A 23,553-nucleotide genomic window follows, 5' to 3' on the forward strand; every position below is an offset into this window, starting at 1 on the left:
AATCTACAAACTTGTTTTCCTGGATGACAACAAACTTACCAGTTGTCTACAAATGCCCCCACTCTGCGAAATCACTGGGTGACCACATGTCCAGATGTGTATGCTTGAGTAGATTCTGTCAAATAAAATAAAAAAGCCTCCTTTACACCAGTCATTCATATCCCTGCACCTTAACCAGATATGAACTGTCACTTCATACAGAGACACTTTGTTGTCCCTCAAGAGCTCCCTTGAGTAGGGCTCTCTCCGAACCAGGAAGTGTCAAACTATAGTCAGACCAGCTGGCTCTTATAGATGATCGGTGATATTCCGCTGTACTCCAAACCAGGCTGCAGTGGACCATAGACAACATCTGCTACTGAAACGTCAGACATACCTGGTGGGTTTTTTTATAGGCTTATCATAGTCTGTAGTCTGTTGTCACAAATGACATTGTAGGACGTGTCCAACCTGGGTCAAAATAGTATTTATTTTCTTTCCATTACTTTGTGTGCTTAATATAGCTTTAGTTTGGGCAGGTTTACAGTATTAAAATAATTATTTTAGTGGTTACATGACACTTGTTGAGAGAAACAAGTACTATTTTGTCCCTGATCTGCACTATGTATTGCATAGTATGATCTGTGTATGTGTGGGGTAGTTTTAATGTAGTTGCTCTGTGGTTCAGTTTCTGTTCTCCAAAGAGGGTCATCAGTGGGATGGCAGACTTTGAGCTACGTGGGTACCAGGAGGAGGTGGTGCAGAGGGCTCTCAGAGGAGAGAACATCATCATCTGGCTGCCCACTGGAGGGGGAAAGACCCGTGCTGCTGTGTACGTGGCTAAGAAGCACCTGGACACCACTCCCCAGGCTAAGGTGGCTGTGCTGGTCAACAAGGTAGGCAGTTGGTTAACTGTGCATATAGAATTCAGAATAACTGCCCATGACAGTGTTGGCTAGACAAATACTCTTAAGATGTTAGAAAATTACATTTTGTCTAGGCAAGTTTGAGTCTTACCTTTAGAATTGGGCATAGGCCTACTCCTAATCATATAACTAAAATAAATAACTTTTATACTGTATGTTCACTGCCAATATTGTCTATGACACGTCTAAACACATCTTTTGATATATTATTCAGGTTCATCTAGTCGACCAACATTACAACAAAGAGTTCAACCCTCACCTGGGTCGTGACTATAAACTGGTGTCTATCAGTGGGGATTGTGGCCAGAAAGACTTCTTTGGCTGTGTGGTGAAGGACTCTGACCTGGTCATCTGCACAGCACAGATACTGGAAAATGCCCTGACCAACATAGAGGAGGGAAAACATGTGAAGCTCTCAGGTAAGTGTTTCCTCTACTACTGACAACATGTTAATCCTAATGTGTACTGCAGTGGTGGCTGTTGGAGGCAGAAATCGACGTTATCACTGTAATACATGGAATGGAATAAGGAATGGTTCGACGTCCACCAGCCTCCCCTGGTGTACTCTTGCTGTAATTACTTGAGTATTATAAAAAAAAAAACGCTTGATCATTGTAAGAAGTGTGGTGGAAATCTTTCTCTAGGGGATTTACCACAATAACGATTTCGGTGAGACTTTGCAAAAACGCACGAACACAATATCTGTTTAGTAGGTTTTAATAATGGTTGCAAGCATAGCACTCTGCACCGTACGAACAGAGAGCCCAAGTACAAGTTACAGCATACAATTTATACTCTCCCCGATCGTAAGGCGGGGTTTTCACATGGCATACATTAGTAGACGACCGTGAAAAACAGGTGGCAAGAATCTATAGCCATCCCTGATAACATTTTGGGGAGGCAAGGGCAGAACAATGGTTCCACAGTGGTAAGTCTTATATTTCTATCTGCTAGAACACTCTAATCTCTTCAAAGGCTTCAGGCAGTTTGATACTAAGTTGGCGGTCACTTCTTAGTAGGCAGTAAATACAATGTCACACTGGGATACATTTATCTTACTTCATTAGCTAGGCTGTCCCTTCTCGTCCGGTGCCAGGGAGTTAGAGATGTCAGGAGTACAGTCTTTTATACGACAAATGTATAAGAAAGTCTAAGTATATGTATTTCTATCATGTTGATTGCCATCTAGTGTGTCTAGGAAGCTAACTTATGGAATATCTAGACTATGTGAAATTAAAGGTTTACACAGCACAATTTAATAAAGGATGTGTGTTAATCATAATGTTTAATAAAGGATGTGTGTTAATCATAATGCATATACTGGTTTTTCCATTACAGAAGACATTAGTCTTTTGTCAGTGAGTATTCCTTACAGCCTTTTGTCACATCCCCAGACTTTACCCTGCTGATTATTGACGAGTGCCACCACACCCATAAGGAGGGTGTCTACAATAAGATCATGAGTCGCTATGTGGAGTGTAAGCTGAGAGGAGAGCGACGGCTGCCACAGGTGCTGGGCCTCACTGCCTCTCCTGGTACAGGGGGCGCCAGGACCCACAAAGGGGCTGTTGAACATGTGCTGCAGGTGAGAGAGTGTCTCTGTCTGTCTGTCTGTCTGTCTGTCTGTCTGTCTGTCTGTCTGTCTGTCTGTCTGTCTGTCTGTCGGTCATGTCTTGTGGCCTTAACTTACCACAAATGATGACCTTGAAAAAAAAAAAAACTAACAATGATATTGACCCTCTTCTGACCACTAACTGTTACCTCTCTTTGTATTCTCTCTCTGTCTTTTTTTCTCTGTCTCCCTCTCACTTGCTTATGTCTCCCAGATTTGTGCCAATCTGGACTCAGCCATCGTATCGTCTAAAGTTTATGCCCCTGAGCTGAAGAAAGTGGTCCCCAGACCCAGGAAAAGGTTTGACATCATCCACGAAAGACCTCAGGTGAGTCACTAGCACTAGTTTTCACTTTTATCTTTTATTTTCACTTTTATCACTTTTATCACTTTTATTCCATTACTCTGATGTACTGAAATTAAGCTTTACATTATTTTGTCTCAGGATCCCTTTGGCGATCACCTGAAGTGGATGATGCAGCTGATCCATGACTTCATGGTAGTAGGACCGAAGACAGAGTTTGGATCGCAGGAGTACGAGGCAGAAGTGGTGATTCTGGAGAAGGAGGGTAAACCATGTCTTCTAAAGTATCCTCAGTTCAGTATGAACTCTCCAAACCTTCCTCAGTCAATGCTTCCGTCTGTGCTGATATAGTGACATTTCCCGGTGTAGGTGTGTCAAAGAAGAACAGACTGTTGGCCCAGTGTGCTCTCCACTTGCGACAGTACAACGATGCCCTGCTTATCAATGATACAGTGCGTATGGTGGATGCCATCCAGGTCCTCCAGTCCTTCTACAGCATCAAGAACTCCATAGCAAAGGATGGAACAGATGTCTTCCTGCTGGGCCTCTTCCAGGGTGAGAACATGTTGTATGTGTTTTTGTAAGAAGAAAGTATGGATCAGTATGGTTATGCAAGATCAGCATCTGTGCAATAAGAAAACATTGTCTCTATTGCATACAGAGAACAAGGTAGAGCTGCAGAAATTGGCAGGCGATGCTCGCTTTGGGAACCCCAAGATGAGTAAGCTTAAGAGCACCCTCGTGGAGCAGTTTTCCCGAGGAGAGGGCTCCAGGGGAATCCTCTTCACCAAGACCCGCAAAAGCACCCAGTGCTTGGAGGACTGGGTCCTCAAAGACCCGGATCTACAGAGTGCTGGCATCAAGGCTGCCATTCTGATTGGTGCAGGCAATGGCAACATGACACAGGTATCCTGACATTACACACATTCAGTTATGATTTAGATGATTTGAAAGACCTATGATGACAATAAAAGCAATTTCTTATTGTAAACTGCTACTGCCATGCCACAGCTGAGCTCTGTATATCTGTGTGTTTGTGTCTGTTTGTGTGTGCTTGCAGAATGCGCAGAAAGAAACAATTAGCTGTTTCCGCAATGGATCTCTCAACCTCCTGATCTCCACCAGTGTGGCTGAGGAGGGCTTGGACATTCCAGAATGTAACCTGGTGGTGCGCTATGGGCTTCTAACCAATGAGATTGCCCAGCAGCAGGCCAGCGGGCGGGCTCGGGCGGATGACAGCGTGTACTCAGTGGTTGCCCAGGCAGGGGGGAGGGAGGAGCGTCGGGAACGCACCAATGAATACCTTGAAGAGTTGACTAGCAGCGCCATCAGTGAGGTGCAGGGAATGGAGACCAGTGTGTTCCACAAGAAGGTGAGGCTATTCCGTGTGGTTCTGCTCCATCCCTGATACTCATAACCCTATTTTTCAAAAATCTAGTGTACTCATGTAATGTGTCTAATGTACTGACCCTTTAAAGGTCTCCAGTTTCTCACTTTCTATGCTCTCTCTCCCTGTCTCTCTCTCTCTCTCTCTCTCTCCCTCTCTCTCCTTCTAGATTACTGACCTCCAGAAGGAAGCAAAGCTGACTCGTCATTTGTTGAACCTATCAAAGATCAAAAAGAAGAGCCAGCACAGTGCAGCCAGGACTCGGCTCTTGTGCAGAAGCTGTTTTGTGCCTGTGGCCTACGGCAGTGACATTAAGCTCATAGACAACGCACACTATGTGAACGTCAACCCTGAGTTTGAGTAAGCTGTGCTGTCTAATATCTATATCCTGTACTTTTAACAACATGTATGACATACTGCACCTCATGTTTCATGGTTAAGGCTCTAACCCTCCAACCCCAATATATATATATATATATATATATATATATATATATATATATATATATATATATATATATATATTATTTTTATTTTTATTTATTTTTTGTAAGACATCAAACAAACATCAGCGTTTTTTGCTAGTTTGAAGTGTATTAAGGCATCGCTATGTTTTTTTTTTTTTTTTTTAGAAGGTACTACATGACTAATGGAAAGGTGGAACTAGACAGGCATTTTGAGGACTGGGAGCCTGGCCGCAAAATAAGCTGTGCTGCCTGTCACAAGGTGAGATAGCTAGGCCTCCTTCCACTCTTACCTCATGCTACTCTGGTGCTTGAATGCTGGAATGCAATGTACTTATGATCACTGGTATGTCCACAGGAATGGGGAATGGAGATGAAATACAAGGAGGTTGCCCTGCTGCCCAATATGGCCATCAAGAACTTTGCACTGGAGACTCCAGAGGGCGACAGAATCACAGTCAAGAAGTGGAAGGATGTTCAGTTTACTGTTGAGGAGTTTAACTTCAACAAATACTGTGAGAACAAGTTCCCTGACCTCAACTGAGACAGCAGCACTCAACTAGACAGCCGCTACTGTAATGGTGTGTGTACAAAAAGTGACAGTCCTGACCACTGAACATCATACTACACTATGCTTAGTTCTGCACGTCTTGTCCTTATGTCAGTGTATAATCCAGACTGATTTTGTTTTTAATCCCCATCATTCTGAGGTGTGTCCCTCGTCTCTCCCTGTAGTCCTATGACAGAGGGACAGATTCAGATTTTAGCCTGGGCTACTCGTAGTCCCTGACATTGCCTCTGCCCAGGCCGCCACTCTGCTTTAGGGGCTATGACACAGAAGCATGATAAAGCAGATTACTCAATGGTCAGGGTTGGAATTAGTGCGACAGCTTTGTTTATGCCCAAGGACCTCTCTCTCTCTCTCCGCAATGTATGTTTTTCTTCTGCTCCATTGCAGCCAAGCACACAAAACATATTGTGAACTCTCGCCGTGTGCTGATATGAACTCCCATCATCCATTTTTAGCAAGAACAATAATCATTTATGTTTTATGATGAAGATTGTTATGTATGAATCTACTGTCACTGTTATTTATACATGAGTATAATAGTACTTCTATTTTTATTTTATTCTATTTTAAAACTTATTGTATTGTTGCACTACTCTGTGGCACTGTCACTTTTGCATTTCACTGTATACTTGTATGCACGTGACAAATAAAGAATCTTGAATCTTGAATGACTACTTGTTAATACTGTATATGAAAAGCACTATGTATCTAATATCTACATTTTTCACGTATTCACAAGTGTGTGCCTATCCTTGTATCATCTGATGAAATGATCCTTGTTTTTATTGATGCATTATTATGTAAGATTGTATTGTCTATATGTATGTGTCTATTGAATGTAAATCATTAAAAAATGAATGCAAATTAAAAAATAAAGAACATTAGTATTTTACTCTGCTGTTTGATTGTGTGGTTTTGTTTCGTTCCTGTAGTTGTTGATGATGCACCTATCACTGATCCACCCTCTCCCTTCCTGCCTTCATAGACCTCACCACAAGGTGGCCCTCTTGGTCCTCCTATGTATTTGTCCATCTGCTCTAGACTAGAGGGAACACACAGTTCCATCTCTCTTCCCTTCATCAGTGTACTTTACTACAGGAGGGAATTACACATGGTCACGATCAACACAGATGTCTCTGAGTTTGTTGTTTTTTGAACATGACATTGTTCAATGTATAGGGAGAGGGAGTCGACGATTCTAATGGTTGTTCATGGAGCCTCTTCCTGCAGAGATTCCAGAAGCCTTGGCTGTCAAGAGGGTTAGGTATAGGGTTAAATACCTGTCTATATTATTTATTTGGGGCATTGTGAGCAAAGGCAGATACTGCACATCATACATTCATATTCAGGATACACCCTGGAGTGCACAACCCTAGTGTATTACTCAGCAAATGATCTGCATAGTGAGTCAGCTTACCTGGGTTTCTGTAGATGAAAATATTCAGAAAACATTTCCAGCGCAACCACTTTAAAATTGTACACATATTCTTCCTGGAACAAACTAGTTTGGCTCTAGCAACCTCCACAGGATAAATTTAGCCAGCTAATTACAGGACTCTGGCAATGTTTTGAGTGTGTTCCTTGTTCTGCTCTTTTGATGAATCAATTTGCTGTTTTTAAAAAAAGATTTCATTGTTTTTTTTTTATTCATCAATCGAAAGCTGGATTTTTGCCTAAATATAATGAGAAGGTACTAAAACAAAGCCTGGTTATAAAACACGCAGGGAAAATACCCATTTTGGATTGCATAAGCTAAAGCCTAGGTAATAGCTTGGGGAGCTAACGCATATCTTTATGTCACAAGTAATCAACAAGGCTACTGATTACCACCTCTGCTACAATGGCAATGTTGACCACAATCTTCCAAGAGAGAACTCCCTTGATCCCATTACCCCTCTGCACATCTGTCTGTGTATAGGTCTAGTATGATTATGTCAATTGTCACAATTTAAAACCACTCAAAACTATGAGAGGGGCAGGGATCTATGGAGGAGAGTATAGAAAGAAAGACTGTTTATTTGCCATGCAATCAAATGTAATTTTTTGCACACCCCGAGACAACACACATGCACACCCTCCAGGGAACACTGGGCTCTGGGCACAGCAGCCATATTTCCAGCACCCCTGAAGCAGTTAGGGGTTAAGTGCCTTGCTCAAGGGCACAACGGTAGTGGTACGCACCTGGATATAATGCCAGTAACCTTCCCTCCTGGAGCTGGTGACTGGATCGAACCAGCAACCTTCCGATTGCTGGCCGGCCTCTCTAACCTCCAGGCTACCTGCGCATGACCACATTGGAACTATTCTGGTTCTAGTCTTTTCTTTCTCTTCAGGAAGAGAGGAGAAGCCTTGTGTTTTGACGTGATTAGGCTTGGGCTCTATAATTATGCCTGATTATTTCACCTGTTTTTCCCTGGCTGTTGCTAATTATATACATGTTAATTGCAATTAGCTCCATTGCTGAAATTAAAGCAACTATTGAAGATGCAAAGAGAGATGGCAGGCTGTACATTACGTATGTGTAGGCACTGTATGATGAAGGCAGGCAAGTGTGTATAAGGGAGACTTCAGAATCTGATTTAATTGGCAGTTGGCAGTGACTTGCCAAATGTCTGTCTTTTATTCAGCCAGCCAGGAAAGAACTTGGCCTGACCAACACTGATTTGTTTGGGTTGATACAGTTGATAACACTGACTGACAATCTCACTGTTTCAAATCTCACTCATGATGGGCAAGAATGGAGTTGAGAATAGCTCACATAAAAAGAATGATACTGACAAGCTGGGTCTTACACACACATCCACACTCTCACATACAAACAGATGCACACACATTTGGTACACACAATGTTCTCCCACTTCAATACACACACACACACACACACATCTCTCTCTGCCAGTCACCAGGACATGGGGTCCCCTGAGATCCTTGGCGGCCAGCTGCCCAGGCTGAGTGTTTGTTCTCTGCCACTGAGTAAACTGGTGCTGCATAGTCCCCCTGCAGAGAGGGGCAGGTGGATCCAGTTACAATCAGGTTCAAGAGCACCATATGTTCCTAGGGTAAGGTAGGTGATGACAGTTGGCATGGTTATGTATTGTATGTGCATGATGTACTGTGTGTGACATGATATGTTTAGTTCAAAGCATTTGTCTTGTTGCTGGCAGGGGGGTAGGAAGTACTCTTCAATAGGTATCTCTGTTTGGGAATGGGAGTTGAGAGAGGGCTATCTTTGACATGTCAATTTGAACTCAATCAGAAAGGTCCAGTACTATCAAACACTCAGTGCAGCAACATTCTCAATGGGACATGACCCAGGCACTCCATATGTCTGTTGTTTTCTGAAGACATCTTTGAGCTCAGCCAGAGAATAGGCTACATATCGGAAAGGTCATATAATTACCCTCTCTCATCCTCAGTATAAGAAGAAAGCATACTTGAAAACACAGTCACTCAATATCATTTCCAAGTTTATTTTCAGGTGGAACATTGTTATGATCTACAAAAAGTACATATTTGTTGTCCAAAGTCCCCTTTGAAACAAATGTAGCACTATAAAAATGACCTACCAGTGTCAATTCAGAGCCAGGAGTTAACTCACTCTAAAGGCTATTTCATGCTCTATTATGGGCATGATAAAAGGGCAGCTTGTCTTTGAGGCTGTGCTTTTGTCTGCTTCTCACTCTTTTCTTCTGCCTTCCTCTGTACTGTGCTGGCCATGAGATTACAAACCTTAATCGTAGGGACACAGATTAACTTCTAACAAGTCAGACTCTTCATGTTTCACTGCTTGATTGAGCACAGACAGCACTCCTGTTCAGAAGTCTGAATAGTAGCACCAAGGGGTGCAGTATGCCACACTATTACCCACACAACAGTAAAGTGTAATATGGCATATGAATCCGCTTTCTCAAGTAGAGACTGAGTGCAAAATCTAGTTAACTACCCATAAAAATACCAGGAATCTATTGCCATCTGACGATCTGTAGGAAGTGGAGACTTTTGCAGTGTGTTATACTGTATGCTGTGTGTCTGTTAGCATGTACTGAAATGATTGTTGCCTTATCTTCCTCCCTCACTGAAAACAGGTTCCTATTGCTTTAATCCTTCTCTTTAATCCGTCCAGGCAAACACTCATTCGGGCAGGATGGGGATTACGTTAGAAAGTGATTCATCTGTAGTCCAGAAATAGGTGCATCATTTTCCTCATGCTTACCATGGTAAGTGTGTATGTTCAATTGGAAACCCTTTATTTGATAGCCCTGTTTCAGCCAAATCGTGGTAATTTTGTGGTAACAAAGCATACTTTCTGGTACTTACCTCGGCACAGTTGGTAACTGCCTGATACTAAATGGCACATACCTGTAGTGGTGCTTGAGTCATTGAATCTAAAATAATAGCGATTGTATGCAATTATCACGTAGGCTAATAACAGCTATTAGCTGTGGCCATTAAGTTCCTGTTTATACTGGGCTGGAAAGTAAAGGGTTATGGTTAGATTTTATGTAGTTTTCATACTTTGCAGTGTGTGTACAGTGTGTTGTTCAGGGCCAAGCTATAAGGCTCTGGTATGGTGAATTTGTGAGCATGCTCGATGAACCGCTGCATTTGACCAGAGGAGGAGAGGAGGGCAGGGCAGGCCTGGGGTTAGCACAGAGGCTAGTGCTTATGCAAAAAAGGCCTTATGTGCATGGACCAGTAATCTAAAGAGACAAGTGCATGTAGATGTTGCCTGCAAAGTCTCTGCAAACGCAGACCTTAAAAACAGAAAAAGTAGGAAACAAAAATGAAAATGAAACCATTGTCTTTGAAAAGTGTAATGAAAATTGATGTCTGACAAAGACAGAAAGAACATGGAGAGAGATGGAAGAGAAACTGAGAAAGAGTTGAATTCATGAACTGATACAGTGAGGAGAAAGAGAAAGAGAGAGAGAGAAAAAAGGAGAGGGGGGATGCAGCAGCAGCAGCAGCATATGTCCTGGAGGATAGAGATAGCTGTAAAACACTGTTGGCTGAAGTCATGCATCATCTCTGACCTTGCAGTGACAATAGGCAAATTTACAAAGACGAGCAATAAACAGCTGCACACATTCTGTACCCTCCAACAGTCAGTCCATGATGTCAGTAAAACCTCTGGCAAAGGACTTCTCTGGTAGTTGTGCTGGTGAAGGGATGTTTTTCCAACACTGCTTGGGTCATTTCCTCTGAGGATGACAATACAAGAATTGAGAAATGCATGTGGCAGAATGGGACATTGATCCCCTTCTCCAGCTTAAGGAGGTAAGGAGTACAGGAGACCATACATGCTGTAATCACCAGAAATTCCCTGATTGGATAGGATGCCAAATGCAGTGTTCTTCAGAAAACCAGAACAACAACAACACCAAACAAACAGAGCCATCAATCAGAGACGGAGAGCTGCAGGAAGCTGAGGGCTGGGTGATGGGCCTGGAGTCTGCACATTAACTGTGTGTTTTGACAGATCCAATTATAAAGAGCTCCATCACTGGTCATGCCCGTTAACCAACCCCCCACTAGCCTTCGCCTGCCCAAGACAGACAGACTCCTCAGCATGACATCATCATCTCTCCTGCCCACCCTGGCCCCACAGAGATGCTTGTAGGTGCCATAGAGATGCCTTAGTCAGCACTCAGACTCAGCGACATCAACCTAAGCGTGGGTAGTGGACCCACATTCTGTCCCTTTGTGTTTCCTTTGTTTGGTTATTTCTGTTGTCAGAAACCGTTGTGTTTGAGATATTGTTGATTTAGTACAGAATTGAAAGGATTGTGGCTTTTCCACAGACCAAGAATACTATTCCTTAATTCCCAGCAACCCCGGCTCCCCTCACTATCTATTTGTGTCCCTGTAAAGCCGGTGCTCTTTGTTCTATCCGTAACATAAATGTCCAAATGATAGGTTTTGTTTCTGAGGAGAAAAGGGAGTCGCTTCACAACAGAGAAAGAGAAACAGAGACATCTGGGTCTAGCCACGGTGAGAACAACAAATAGAAAGCCTAATTTTGAAACTCTCTCCCTTTCGCCACATCTAAGGATTCCTCTTTCCACCTCTCTCATTATTACCCCCAGTCCTCCCTCTAAAGTCATTGAAAAGCATTGTTCTTGTCAATCTTTCCCCTTTCAATAGCTAATGCTTTATGTACTTCCCCCTGCCTTCAGCCAGCCAATTAATTCAATCAAGCCGTCAAAAGTCATTTTGAGTCATGACAAGGTATTGAGAAATTGAAAAGGGTTGACTCTCCATACGGGTTGTTAAGAAAGGAACAGCATCAAGTGAAATGAGGCAAATTAGCCGGGATGGATCTGGGGGTAATTTCACATCTGCAGGATTCAGTGAGGCCTTTGTGTGCTCCATCTTACACGTGAGTGGACAGGTGGGAGGTTTGGGCATAATGCATTAAGAGGAACACTACAGTGCAGTAAAGGAGGTGGGAAAATGGGCCAAGAATTGTAATGAATCCAAACACAAGCTTGCTTTATGTAGTTCCTGTGTTTATTACTTTCATAGGTAGCTCTTAATTTTCAGATGTGAACACCTCCTCCCTTACTTTGGCTACAGGATTAAACCTATGCCTGTTGACACAGACCAGCCTCCTCCTGAATCTCTGTAAATGCTTTCCGCAGCTCAACTCAAGCCCAGGCAGCTGGCTGCTGAGTCCAGAACAGCTCTTTTTGTTTGCTGCACTACAAATCTCAAATAAAGAAGCTGTGCTGCAAATGTAATGGCAAATGATGTTTTGCCCAAACTGCTAGAGTGAAACCGGAACAGAGTTTTTGCTGGTGCGAGCTATTATCCCATCCATACAGTATTTGATGTTGCTGCTCATTGTCTAGGGAAGCTCCAGGAAATTGAAAGGGAAGATTGGATGGGGGGGAGGGGTATTCTTGGAGGATAGAACACATTGATGACGTGAACAGTGATGGTCGACATGTCAGGGCTTTATGGTAGAGAGAACTCAGAAATTAACCAGTCTAGCATGGACAGGGTGGAGGGACTCAGTTGGTAAAGAAGGAGGTAGAGAAAAAGCATGTGAAGTTATACTCTGGATTTTAGGTTTAAGAGAGTAGATACATAGATTATGGCTTTGACAGTTTTTTGGGGGTAAAAACAGTGGTAAATGTATAGTGACATTGCAAATGCCCTTCCCTTATATCTCCTTTTATAGCAACACAGTGGAGGCAGGTGGAGACAGAAATCGGAGGACAGGCTCATTGTAATGCATTGAATGGAATCCGTTATCCGTTAAGAGTATTTGTCTCTGGTGTGTTAAGAGACTCAGGACAAAGCTTTTTTGTGACCAAAATGTTATTTGAACCTCCATGCATTGCGAACCAGGCAGAGAGGCTTCATTTCTCTTACTGTCACTCTCTCAAAGACTGTAAGTGCTCTGCCTTTGTCTGTCAATGAATGCCGGTTTTCCATTTTTTTCTCCTCTGCTGATAAATCATGATTACAATATGAATAGACCATTTCAGGTGCAGGAATAACGGGAGCTTTTAAATGAGAATAACAAGTCTATTTCAAGTCTTTTGTTTGAGGTCACGTTCATAGTGAATTAAACAGTTCCTTTCACTGTAGGTTAGTCCTTCCTTAAGTTTTACGTAAACATATCAGAGCATCTCTACCTCTTTAAAGATCAATTGTTTTCATTGCTAGAGTTGATGGCCTGAAAGGATAACGATAGAACATCTGAATGACAGTGCTGTTGGTCTTTCACCTATGTGTCTACTGTATGTTTTCTCTTACAGTAAGATGGGAGTATATTGGGGGGAAAATGGAAAATAGGAGAAAGAGGAAGGTAGAGAGACATTGGGACCAGTCAGGTATATTAAAATGAAATAGGGATAATGAAAAAGAGAGTTGTTCATGTCTCCCACCAGCGGGCTCGTGGCGGTGTGGAGCGGGAGGTGGGAAGTGTGATGTGCGACGTGGCGGGTCAGAGCCTGGAAAGTGGGTTTGCTCTGGCGGGAAATGGCTATTTACGTAGCTGAAAATGGAGTGGGCCTTTCTGACATTTTCATAGCCCTGCAGGCAAGAGTAACCTTCAGGAGAAAACAGAACGATTGAAGAAACAGAGAGGGGAGAGGGAGTGGGAGAGAAAGAGAGGGAGAGGCACAAGGAGAGAGAGAGAGAGGCAGAGGCAGAGGGTGAAGGAGGAGGTACAGTAGAGGATGCGGGTTCACAGAGGGAGGGGAGGGGTAAGAGAGAGGGAGGGAGGGAGATGGAGACAGAAAAGATGGAGGGAGACAGATGAAGGTAGGAGTGGAGGACAAAGAGAAGGAATGATGAAGGTAGACCATGCTAGTGGAGGGATGGAGAGGGTAAGGTGGGAAGGGAGGAAGTACAGAGGGAGAGGTGGTATACTGCGGTGGAGAGGAGAGGAGAGGAGAGGAGAGGTAGTATACCAAGGGGACAGGAGAGGTAGAGATGGATAGGGAGAGAAGGTGAGGGGACTTTCGTGTAATAGAGAACAGGATTGAGTACCTGTGATTTCTGTGACAGGCTCAAAATAAAAATAACTAACCTCTGTCTCCCAAAAATCTCACAATGCCTTTGCCTCTCTCATCTCAGTAGAACTTAAATACCATTATTAAACCATTTCAAACCATTCAACCTTGAATATAATGCACGGATGCACAATGGGTGCACAGGAACGCACGTAAAGATAAGGCTGACATTTTTATAATAAATAAATAATAAACTTGACAAGCAAATGCATTGTAGCACAGCATAACAAGACTCTCCTGTCTCTTTGTCTTGCGTGATTTTACAATTATTCACAGCAAAACGATCACTTATGTCAATACATCATTTGTGTCACACGGCTTTGACTTCTTTTTCAATCACGGGTGCAATAAAGGATTACGGCTTTTTCTGTGGACCAAATTGAAAATAAAAACGGTCAAATAAAGGATTAGTAGAAGGAATTGGGTTTAGTTTGCTTGATCTGGAACCATCAATTTCATTATTGCAATGCTTGACTTGACCTCGAATGGTGGATTATGTGAAAATGATCCAGCGGTCACATAGATTGTACACCCATGTATGTGTGACCTTGTGTGTGACCTTTACATGACTTCTACTGTACTTAACTTTTATATTTAAAAAAGAGTGAACTGGCCAAACAAACCTCCATTAGCCACCAACTATCTATATCATTTGACATTTTCAGGTCTCTCTGAACTTGTCCTGGCTGGAGGGGTGGGAGGACTACCACCCTCATGGCTACCTGCCCCTTTTACTGAGCTGGTGGACTCAAGCAAGAGGTGTCTTTACCAAGGTAAAGCATCCCATATGGGAGATACGGCAAATGTCATTGTTTGGGGCTATGACAGCAATCCCTTTACAAACGACTCTCAAGTGTTACAGTACATTTAGTGGCTTGATTTCTTTTCATATATCTGTAAAATGTGCCAAATTGACCATTACTCTCCCTCTCCCTCTGGTTGATCAGGCATAATGTGCACCTCATATTCTATGCGCTTGGTCAGGATTTCCTGTCAGTGTATATTGGTGCAGATCAGCTGGAAATGTACCTAACAAAGGTGACCACCAGTCACCTCTACCAGTTGGTTGTGGGCCTCATCAAAAGGGTGGCCGACTATTTGTCAAAATAACATTTATAGGCCCTACCCTGTTAGCTGCCATCACCATGACTTTTCAACTGGGGAGAGAATTGATTTTCTCTTGATTGATAGCAGATCGCTTTTCAATCCATCAGATCATTCAGGTTCTTGTTAGTAGGCTCCTGTTGCTAGACATTCTAAACAAAGTTATCTTTCCTTTCAGATTTACTTATTTACGGATGGCACAGTGTGTTGGTGATACGCACGCCTGCAAAAGGTTGTATGGATCAAATACACTACCACTGCATCATGTTGTTGCTGTTGTTTTTGTTGTTGTTATGCTTTGAAATGTTGTGTTTTGTCTGAAACCCAATCTGTGTTTTAAACTCACACCACTGCCACGACTGTCAACCTTGAAGAGAGAGATTCAATTCAATGTGTTTTGTTTTTTGTTTTTTTTTACTTATAACCTCCCACATACAGTAGATGTATTGTAATTTTCTTTAATTTATTGTAATCAGTACATATCTGCTCTGTCTTTACAGAATGTTCCAATTATACACAGCAGTACAGTAATAGCCTACATTTCCCCCTGTCTCTCTCTGACTTGTTAGACACAGTGTCTGCTACACGATTTACAATCCCTGGAAAACACTAGCGATGATTCGAATTGGAACCACGAGTCTGGCTGTGCAGACCTCTGTGTCAAAGCATTGGACAAATCTCACAGGCTTTCTGCAAGGGGCAAGAAGCCAGACTACTATGGTGAGAGAGACAACCATAGGTCTTCATCATGGGGTGGGATTTTGGTGAGGGGCAAGTTGGGGTTCTATGACAGTATGCAGTAACTCTGTTGTAAAGCTCCTAATTGAACCATTTTGTATTTTAGACCTTCACAAAGATGAGATGGAGTCTAATGGATGGTGGCAGCCCAGAAGAATGATATCTGACATTCTTCTTTTCTGGCAAAAGACTGTGACTGCTTTTGGAGGAGGCACCAACTTGTTCATCTGGTTTATTTTTTCCTCTTGCTTTGTTTGCTTTTGTGAATTATTTGATTTGTTGTAACACTGAGAAATTCCTACTCAAATAAAAGGTGACATTTTGCAAGGAACAATGTGAAACAATTTTTATGCTTCGTCAAGATCATATTCAGGTAACATTAGATGAATTATTGTAAAATCGGTGTACCACAAATGATTGCAGTTCCTTCCTGGTCTGTACATTTTGTGAATATTTTTAGAATGCACTTCAGGATATCAAAGGGACATAATATGAAACTTTCTAGACCCACTCGTTCAGGGGTAATTTGCCTCCTGGATTTAAAGTGAGGTACCTCAAGCTTAAAAATATCCAAAAGACAGGCACTAATCGTCAGCTCGTGTGCACATTTCACAGCACAGGCAGGGGGTGTGATCATCAATGTGTCTGTGATCCATATTGTGAGGATTAGACCACTTAACCCCCCTTAATAGACTCTCTTCAAAGTCTCCCTCCAAAGTCTCCCTCCAAAGTCTCCCTCCAAAGTCTCCCTCTAAAGTGCCATTCCATGGCCACTCAGTGCCACAGAGTGCAGTGGAGTGGGTGCGTGACATTTCAGAGCCATCTCTGCTCTCCCCTGTGTCACTTGGACGGTCAAGCCTGTAATGCTCAGCAATCCAAATGTCTTACTGTAGCATGCATTTAAACAGACTCTTCTATCATAATCAGCTCAGGCTTCATAAGGCCTCTGTGTTTTAGCTAGTGGTGAACAATTTGGTGATGGTATCCAACTGATTGCTATCATCTAGAATCTAGATTGTTTACCTTGTTTAAGCATTTACATTGTAATTCATCAGGGCATTTTGGAGAGCCGTTGCACAGTAAAATCTATTTTTAGATATTATTACCTAGAGAGATTTGCACACATAAGATGTACACGCCAGACGGTGAGCAATTCTCTGTGACACTGAAAATTGTGTGGTGCAGCTCTGAACCGTATACCCTGTATCGAGGTGTGGGAGTATGCATTTCTGCTTATTAATATGTATGCGTTTTCTTGAGTGCCTCACGGTAGAATAAAAAGCTGTTAATGTACACCAATCTGAGCTGAGAGGCAGTGCACCTCCTGCTAGTTCACCGAGGGGATAAGGGTGTAAGTCACCCGGAGTCTGAGGCCAGCTCTCAGCTCGGGAGGTTAATTGCCAGACATACATCACAGCATAAGCTGCTAGTGCACAACTACAGTCCTTTAGGGCCACCATGTCTGCCTATCTCTCCATCGGTCACAGGATGGCCAGGAACACAGCTGATGGGGATTTCTACATCGATGAAATCTTATCGAACTGTTTCACACTAAGTGGCCTAACCTAAAGGTAGTGCAGAATCTTTCCAGCCCTGAAGGTGTAGGACAGTGAAGTATGGTGAGGTATGGTGAACAGAGAGGTGGCCTCCCAAGAGGGCAGTGTGGATGACTACAACTCCATTACATCACATCAACTTCACTCTACTCCACTCAAGCTTTGGCAGTAAAGCTAATCTGACTCACCTGCCAGACACAAATGTGTGTGTATATGTGAGAGTGTGTATGTATACGTGTTTAATTGTGTTTTCTTTTCAAATGTTGTTTGTTTCTTTGTTTGTGTTTTCCCTACCTGGGTCAGTGTCTTGCCTTCTGGTCTCTGCCGGCCTGCTAGGCCATTAGTGGCTCCATGGGCAGCTGGTGTAATTAGCTACACACTGCCAAGGGGAACTCTTGGAGGAGAGAGAACACAAACATCATCTCAGTGAGTTGAGTCAGTGGCATCTAGGTATCTATGACAGGAGAGGGCATAGGCAGGTTTCTACTGTACCTTTCTCTGAAAAAAAAGCATCTCAACACCTGGTTAGTTAAATTTTGCAAGGAACAATGTAGTGCACTGCACTGTAGTGAGATCGGATATTATAACCTCACATTTGTTCCCTTTTCAGTGGCATGCTTCGAATAATCACACATGTCCAATTAACTTATTCTCCTTTCGATTGTTTGAACTCACTCTCCTTTCGACCTTGCCTAGTGTCCTCCTTCTTTGCAAGGCCACCCATGATATAACAAAATGTCAGTTATGTGATATCAAGGTCACTGGGAAAAGAGAGGAAAAAAAATTAGTCTGTCTATTTTCAGCTTGTATCTGTATGTGTCTTTCACAAGAACATTTACAGGTACAATAAAGGTCAGGTTGTACAAATATGGATACAGAGTTCACACGTAACACATGTCAAACTGCATACAAAGCCTGTGAAGGTTGAAGGACGGACTAATCTAAATGGAGCCAGTAAGTAGAATCATCCATTCTATTCCAGTCAGGCGTTTTAACATTTTAACATTTACATATTCCACTTTTATATATTCCATTTTGGCTGCACTCACGCTGGAGTTAATCAACTGCCTGAAGTGCCATTGTTTTTTTTTTTGTTTTTTTTTGCTCTTTTCTCGTCCACTGTTCATTCTCTTAAAGGCTCCATAAAGCATATTTTGGATGGACCCTGGGTGCTAGTTTGGAGATTGTTACTATGGAAACCAGGTAAACCGCAATCAAAGTTGGGACATGGGCAGGTGGTTGGGAGGTGGGAGTTTAAAAGGTGGGTAGATTTTTGGTCTCTAGTCCAGAGAGAAATTATACAGATCCAAAATGTACGTTCTAAAAATAATGTTTTGTTTATATCTCTGTGTTGCTTTGTATTAAAAAACTGAAATCAGTCACAGAGCTAAAACTACTCAGCCCTGACTTCATTATAGACTACTTTAACAGCTTCCGCTGTAACGCCCAGGTCTGAAGATGGAATCTTATCTGTGACGACCTCATGCTCACTGAGAGGAAATCAAGTGTTAGGCGTAATTTTGGTATGAGTGGCCAATCAGGTACCTTATAAGGCTTTTCCTTGGCTTTCATCCTGGCTGCTCACCATTTTCATAGGAGCTCTGATTGCAAGGCGACTGTACAATCCTCTCAATAGCCTGGAAAATGTGAATGTCGAGGAGAGAGAGGGAGGCATGGGATTGAGCACTGTGAATAAATACTACTACATTTCTGTGGTTAACAACAGTTTAAAAACAGTTTAAAAAGGTAAATCAAATGTCCTGGCGTGCCAATACTGCAGCAAAGGAACATGGGTGCGGTGCCAAGGCGGACAGTGGCTGGTGGTGAGAGGGTGTTGTGTTACCTCCTCCGTGGTCGTCATGTTCTCTCATGGGTTCTTTTTATAAATTATGACCCGGCCTGTTTGAACGCGCCGGTTGGGAAGGACATATCTCGATCTCCCAAGTCGGCCTATGTTGCCATGAAGAGCATCCATCACCCTGTCGTTGACAAACTCTCTCGCGACCCAGCCAAATATTAACCGCGCAACTGTCATAGGGCCACAACCTTGCGCGCAGATCTTGACGGCGTGCTTTGACGCGCGTAATGGGTGTCCAAATGTACACATAGCTTTTCTTTTCTGTCTTTAGGCTAATTTGAAATCACAAACTAAATGAACATGTGAATCCTTTTCTGATATTTCAAATGAATGCATGTCTGCTAGGAATACAGCAGATTTGTTTGCGCTGCAGGCTACATTAATTTATGACATATATATTCAAGAAGTAGCCAAGGCCTTTCTTTCACCTGTCTCTGTATCGGTCCATTGTAATCAGAACTGATCAATCACATGTTCCAATTATGGGTATATAATATTATAATATAATATAAATTATTAGTCTGTCAAGTGTGCCAGTAGGCCTATAAACACCTGCCAGTGGGAGAATCTGCTCATAAATGATAACTAAATAAATAACACCACACACACACACACACGCACACACGCACGCACGCACACACACAGACACACACACACACACACACACACACACACACACACACACACACACACACACACACACACACGAAAAAAAGGATAATCTTCAGGTTGGCTAAATATGTCTTGTCTAGCCTTCTTGTATGTATTACTACCTACTTTTTGTAGTCAAGGAAAACAAAAACATGAAATAATTTGCCAGGCGCGGTCCTGATAGTGTTGAGATCTCTTTGAATGCGCAATCGTTATACTGCGCGCCCTGCCACCGGTGACTCCAGAGCGCGAGCTCAGCTTTCGGCTTTGACAGTCAGTCTTGTCACATCGTTTCGAAAGATGTTGGGCACGGACGACCACCGGGACAATCGAAAAAGGAACGGGACAGGTAGGATACATTTCAAAACATATGCTACTTTGTTTTGACTTAAGAACATGCATGCTGATAAGTCAAAGTTTGTGGATATCACGTGACAGTTCATCGCGCACAAATATACCGGGTATGATGAAAGCAACAGCCTATAGACATTCAAATAGACTTCAAATGATGAATGCGAGAGATCTCCAGGCTATTAATTCAGCCTATGCAAATCTGTATTCTTGCCTATATTGTTATAATAAACGAACGAACGACTGTTGAATGTCTAGATAGAATGTCTGAGCGACAACGGTGTCCTACCTGTATAGATGTTTAAATGCTGTAGCCTATATGAAATGCGTTACAAACTATAGCCCTATATTTATTGTCCGAACAGAAGGTCGTATTATTGATAAACTGTTGCGCATAGGCTACCAGCCTGTCCGAGAACACGTGGGATATTTTGAAAATGAAGTTTTTCATACTAGGCGAAATTATTAACAACAATCTTACAGGCGGTTTAGACGCGTCTAGACTATGCTATGAGGTACGGTGACTGTTATGGCACATAGGCGGCATTCGCCCTCGACCGTAAGCTCTCCTCGCTTCACTCATCAGTGTAGATTTAAAGTAGGCAACATAAATCCAGCTATCTCATGGCATGGCTGAACAAATGACCCCTTTCTGATATCAACTTCCCGCTAAGTGACACGTGTTTCAGGTAATTATGGATCCTCACCTGCCTCCCGAATTCCGATGCTTCCTCTTATCCATCCCTTATGATGTTTAATCTTGTGAAACATCTGTTGCAATTCATTATATTTGTGCTCGGATAAGGGTGGGCATAAGATAAATGTATAATTAATCACCTAGGCCTACAGAAGTAGCAATCTCGGACCAACCGCTCTGAAGCGCCAAACCTTATCAGATCTAAGGACGTTTGTGCTTTGAAGTTACGGATTCGTTATTCTGCCCACGTTTTTACTTTCTACAGCTTTACCATCCGCTTGGTTCATAATGGCAGATGATATAGTCGACTGCGCTTTGTGAAGTATTCCATCTTTCACAGTTTGACATCTCTCCCGTGTCGATGTTTATGTGGAACTAGTTCTAGTGTCATGATATTTGCAATTAGCATATTTTTCTTCATTTTATGGTCAGTCAACTGATGATGAGAAGCCTAGTGGGCTGAAAGAAGAAACTTAAAGAAAAACATTCCAACAACTTCCACTCTTTTTCTCCCAAAAGCACAAAACTAGTGACATCCCCCCCATGTGATTGCTAGACTTGACATCAGAAACAAGAACAATCCCAGTGGGGTCTCTGAAACTGCCAGTTGGTCATAATATGCATGATGTAGCCTCTAATGTGTGTTTATTGTGCTGTAGGCACTCAGTACTCGCTGTAGCAAGATGGGAAAACACTGATAAATCAAGCGAAATATCAACACTTTCAGTCAGGGAATGTGAAATACTGCTGCTGCTGTTTGGAGGGTATTTATGGATGCCACCTTTAGGGCCTGCTACTCCTGCTGAATGCCTATGGATGAATAATGTGTTGGCCTATGTTATTGTTGTTATGACAGACTGCGTACATAATTTGTCAGTGTCACTTGTGTTTTGTCGCAGTCGTGCTGAAGTTATTTTCATTGCTTTCCGTCTAAGGGGGAGCTTATCCTTTTTGAGCCACAGTGACCACACATTTAATGCAATGCTGTCTTTGGTTGGATGAGGTTCCATGAAATATGTGTCTGTCTGTGTGTGTGTGCGTGAGTGTGGTTGTGTGTGTGTGCATCTGCGCATGTGTGAAGTCGACTGGTACACCTGTGTTTGTACTGTTGTACAGGGATGATTTACGAAAGTGTCATGCCAAGAGACATATGTATGTGTTGTTCCTTTAGAGAGATGATTTTTCTATAAACTGTCACTTAAGGTACCCAGAGGTGCCGCTTAACCGCTAGCAGCACGCAGGTGAAACACGACAGTCCCAACAGCCTGAATGGGCATGGAAGGGGGGTGGGTCTGCACAGGAAAATACATTAATATTTGATCGAAGGTCCATTTGACAGAAAGCTCCCTCACTTTCTAGGTGAACTCCAGTGTGTGGTATTGCTCACTATACTTGAGGATGGGGAAGGAGTTTTTTGTTCACGCAAGATTCCTCCCCCACAATACTGTTTGTTTAAAAGACAAACTGAGAGCACTATATATAAGGAAGTCATCTAAACATCAGCCCATTTCCCACAGTGGAAAAGTGTGTGAAACGTACACATACGAAGAAAAGGGAAGAATGTATACATTATGGGCAGGAGGAAATGACAGAAGGTGAGCAACGATAGAGGTGGAGGGGGAGAACGGAGGAGGGTTGTGCAGAGAGAAGCTACCGCATACCCCTCACACACACATCTTGATATAGGTAAGGCTAAATTCTTTGTGACAGAGAGTAGTTTACAGTGCGTAACAGTGGCACTCTCGTTATGCTAGTGAGCAGCTAGCATGGTCTCTCTGCCGGGGTCTCACATGGTGTCTCACAGTGGCCCTGCTTCCCCCAGACTCCCAGAGAGGGGATCATGTTGTGCTTTAATCAGCCAGGCCTGTGTGGTCCACGGACAAGGCCGCTGTGTGTGTGTGTGTGTGTGTGTGTATGTGAAAATGTATGTGTTTTGGGTACTTTACAACATACAGTTGACCTTTTTGAGTTTTAACACGCACACACACATTGAGGTATAGGGGTCTCTTTTCTGCGTCTATTTTTTAAGAATGTTATTTATTGTGTTCTCTGCTGGCTGTCCTAACTCCTCCCTCCTGGTGTTGTTGTGTCATTTGGAGATGAGAATTGACTCTATCTCTGATATACTGAGTCGTCGCATCCGCAGAGCAAGTGTCCTTTCCCTGCTCTGCTGTGACCTCCTATTGAGTGTCCTCCATTATGTTATCTATGCCGTGTCCTGCTGGGCCAAGGTGATGAGCCAGTTTGCACTCTGGTCAACCTACACAGCTTGAGCCCAAGGACCCTTATACTGAATTTATGGACAGTTGCTGTGTGTGTGTGTGTGTGTGTGTGTGTGTGTGTGTGTGTGTGTGTGCGCGCACAGGCGCGTGCCTGTTGTCCTTGAGTCCAGCCTACGTTGCAAAGGCAGAGAGTAACACAGCGACCTTCATTTTCGATTCCCTGAAAAGTTTGGTGCTAAAACCATGACGGGCTTGCTAGCTGCTTCTTCTGCTGCCAGCACAAACACACAGTTAAATCCCAATTACCCTGGGGAAGCTGGGCACAGAAGGAGGTCAATGTCCTGACTATCCTGGACACAGCAGCACTGTTACATCTCTCTATACCAGCTACTTCTGTCTGCTGGTCATTATTCATATAGGATGGCATCCTAACTCGAGATCGTGCAGTAACAAATTCGTAACATCAATCTCGCATTGATGGGAAATGTGTGAGATGATTGGCTATCATACGCGGGGGCGGATCTGGAGTTAAGATTCCACCCCTAGCGTCTAATACAGATGTGAGGATAAAGCAAGCAGGCAGGCTACTTAGCCCACAACTCAACAGA

At 42.9% G+C, this 23,553-nt stretch overlaps 2 protein-coding genes across 3 annotated transcripts in view; both read left to right on the forward strand.

Annotated features, from left to right (window-relative positions):
• Window positions 1-318: 318 nt before the first annotated feature.
• dhx58 (DEXH (Asp-Glu-X-His) box polypeptide 58) lies at window positions 319-6,135 on the forward strand. Of its 2 annotated transcripts, none has more exons than XM_083676808.1 (12): window positions 319-379; window positions 684-875; window positions 1,120-1,324; window positions 2,300-2,490; window positions 2,732-2,845; window positions 2,963-3,086; window positions 3,191-3,376; window positions 3,483-3,727; window positions 3,882-4,193; window positions 4,378-4,568; window positions 4,841-4,934; window positions 5,031-6,135. In XM_083676808.1, the coding sequence occupies exons 2-12, from the start codon at window positions 699-701 to the stop codon at window positions 5,214-5,216; spliced, it is 2,025 nt and encodes a 674-aa protein (XP_083532934.1). In that variant the 5' UTR covers window positions 319-379; window positions 684-698; the 3' UTR covers window positions 5,217-6,135. The 2 variants fall into 2 exon arrangements, with proteins under 2 accessions (XP_083532934.1, XP_083532933.1); XM_083676807.1 differs by having other exon boundaries at window positions 337-379; window positions 668-875.
• A 13,840-nt stretch (window positions 6,136-19,975) lies between these two features.
• The window catches only part of znf385c (zinc finger protein 385C), a gene marked incomplete at both ends in the record, with an annotated part of 101,566 nt that continues 97,988 nt past the window's right edge, over window positions 19,976-23,553 (forward strand). The window contains one exon of the mRNA XM_083676809.1: window positions 19,976-20,024. Within this exon, the coding sequence (XP_083532935.1) occupies window positions 19,976-20,024 (49 nt within the window). The remainder of the gene's footprint in view (window positions 20,025-23,553) is intronic.

Source organism: Argentina silus (assembly GCF_951799395.1).
Source record: "Argentina silus genome assembly, chromosome: 9".
NCBI lineage: Eukaryota > Metazoa > Chordata > Actinopteri > Argentiniformes > Argentinidae > Argentina > Argentina silus.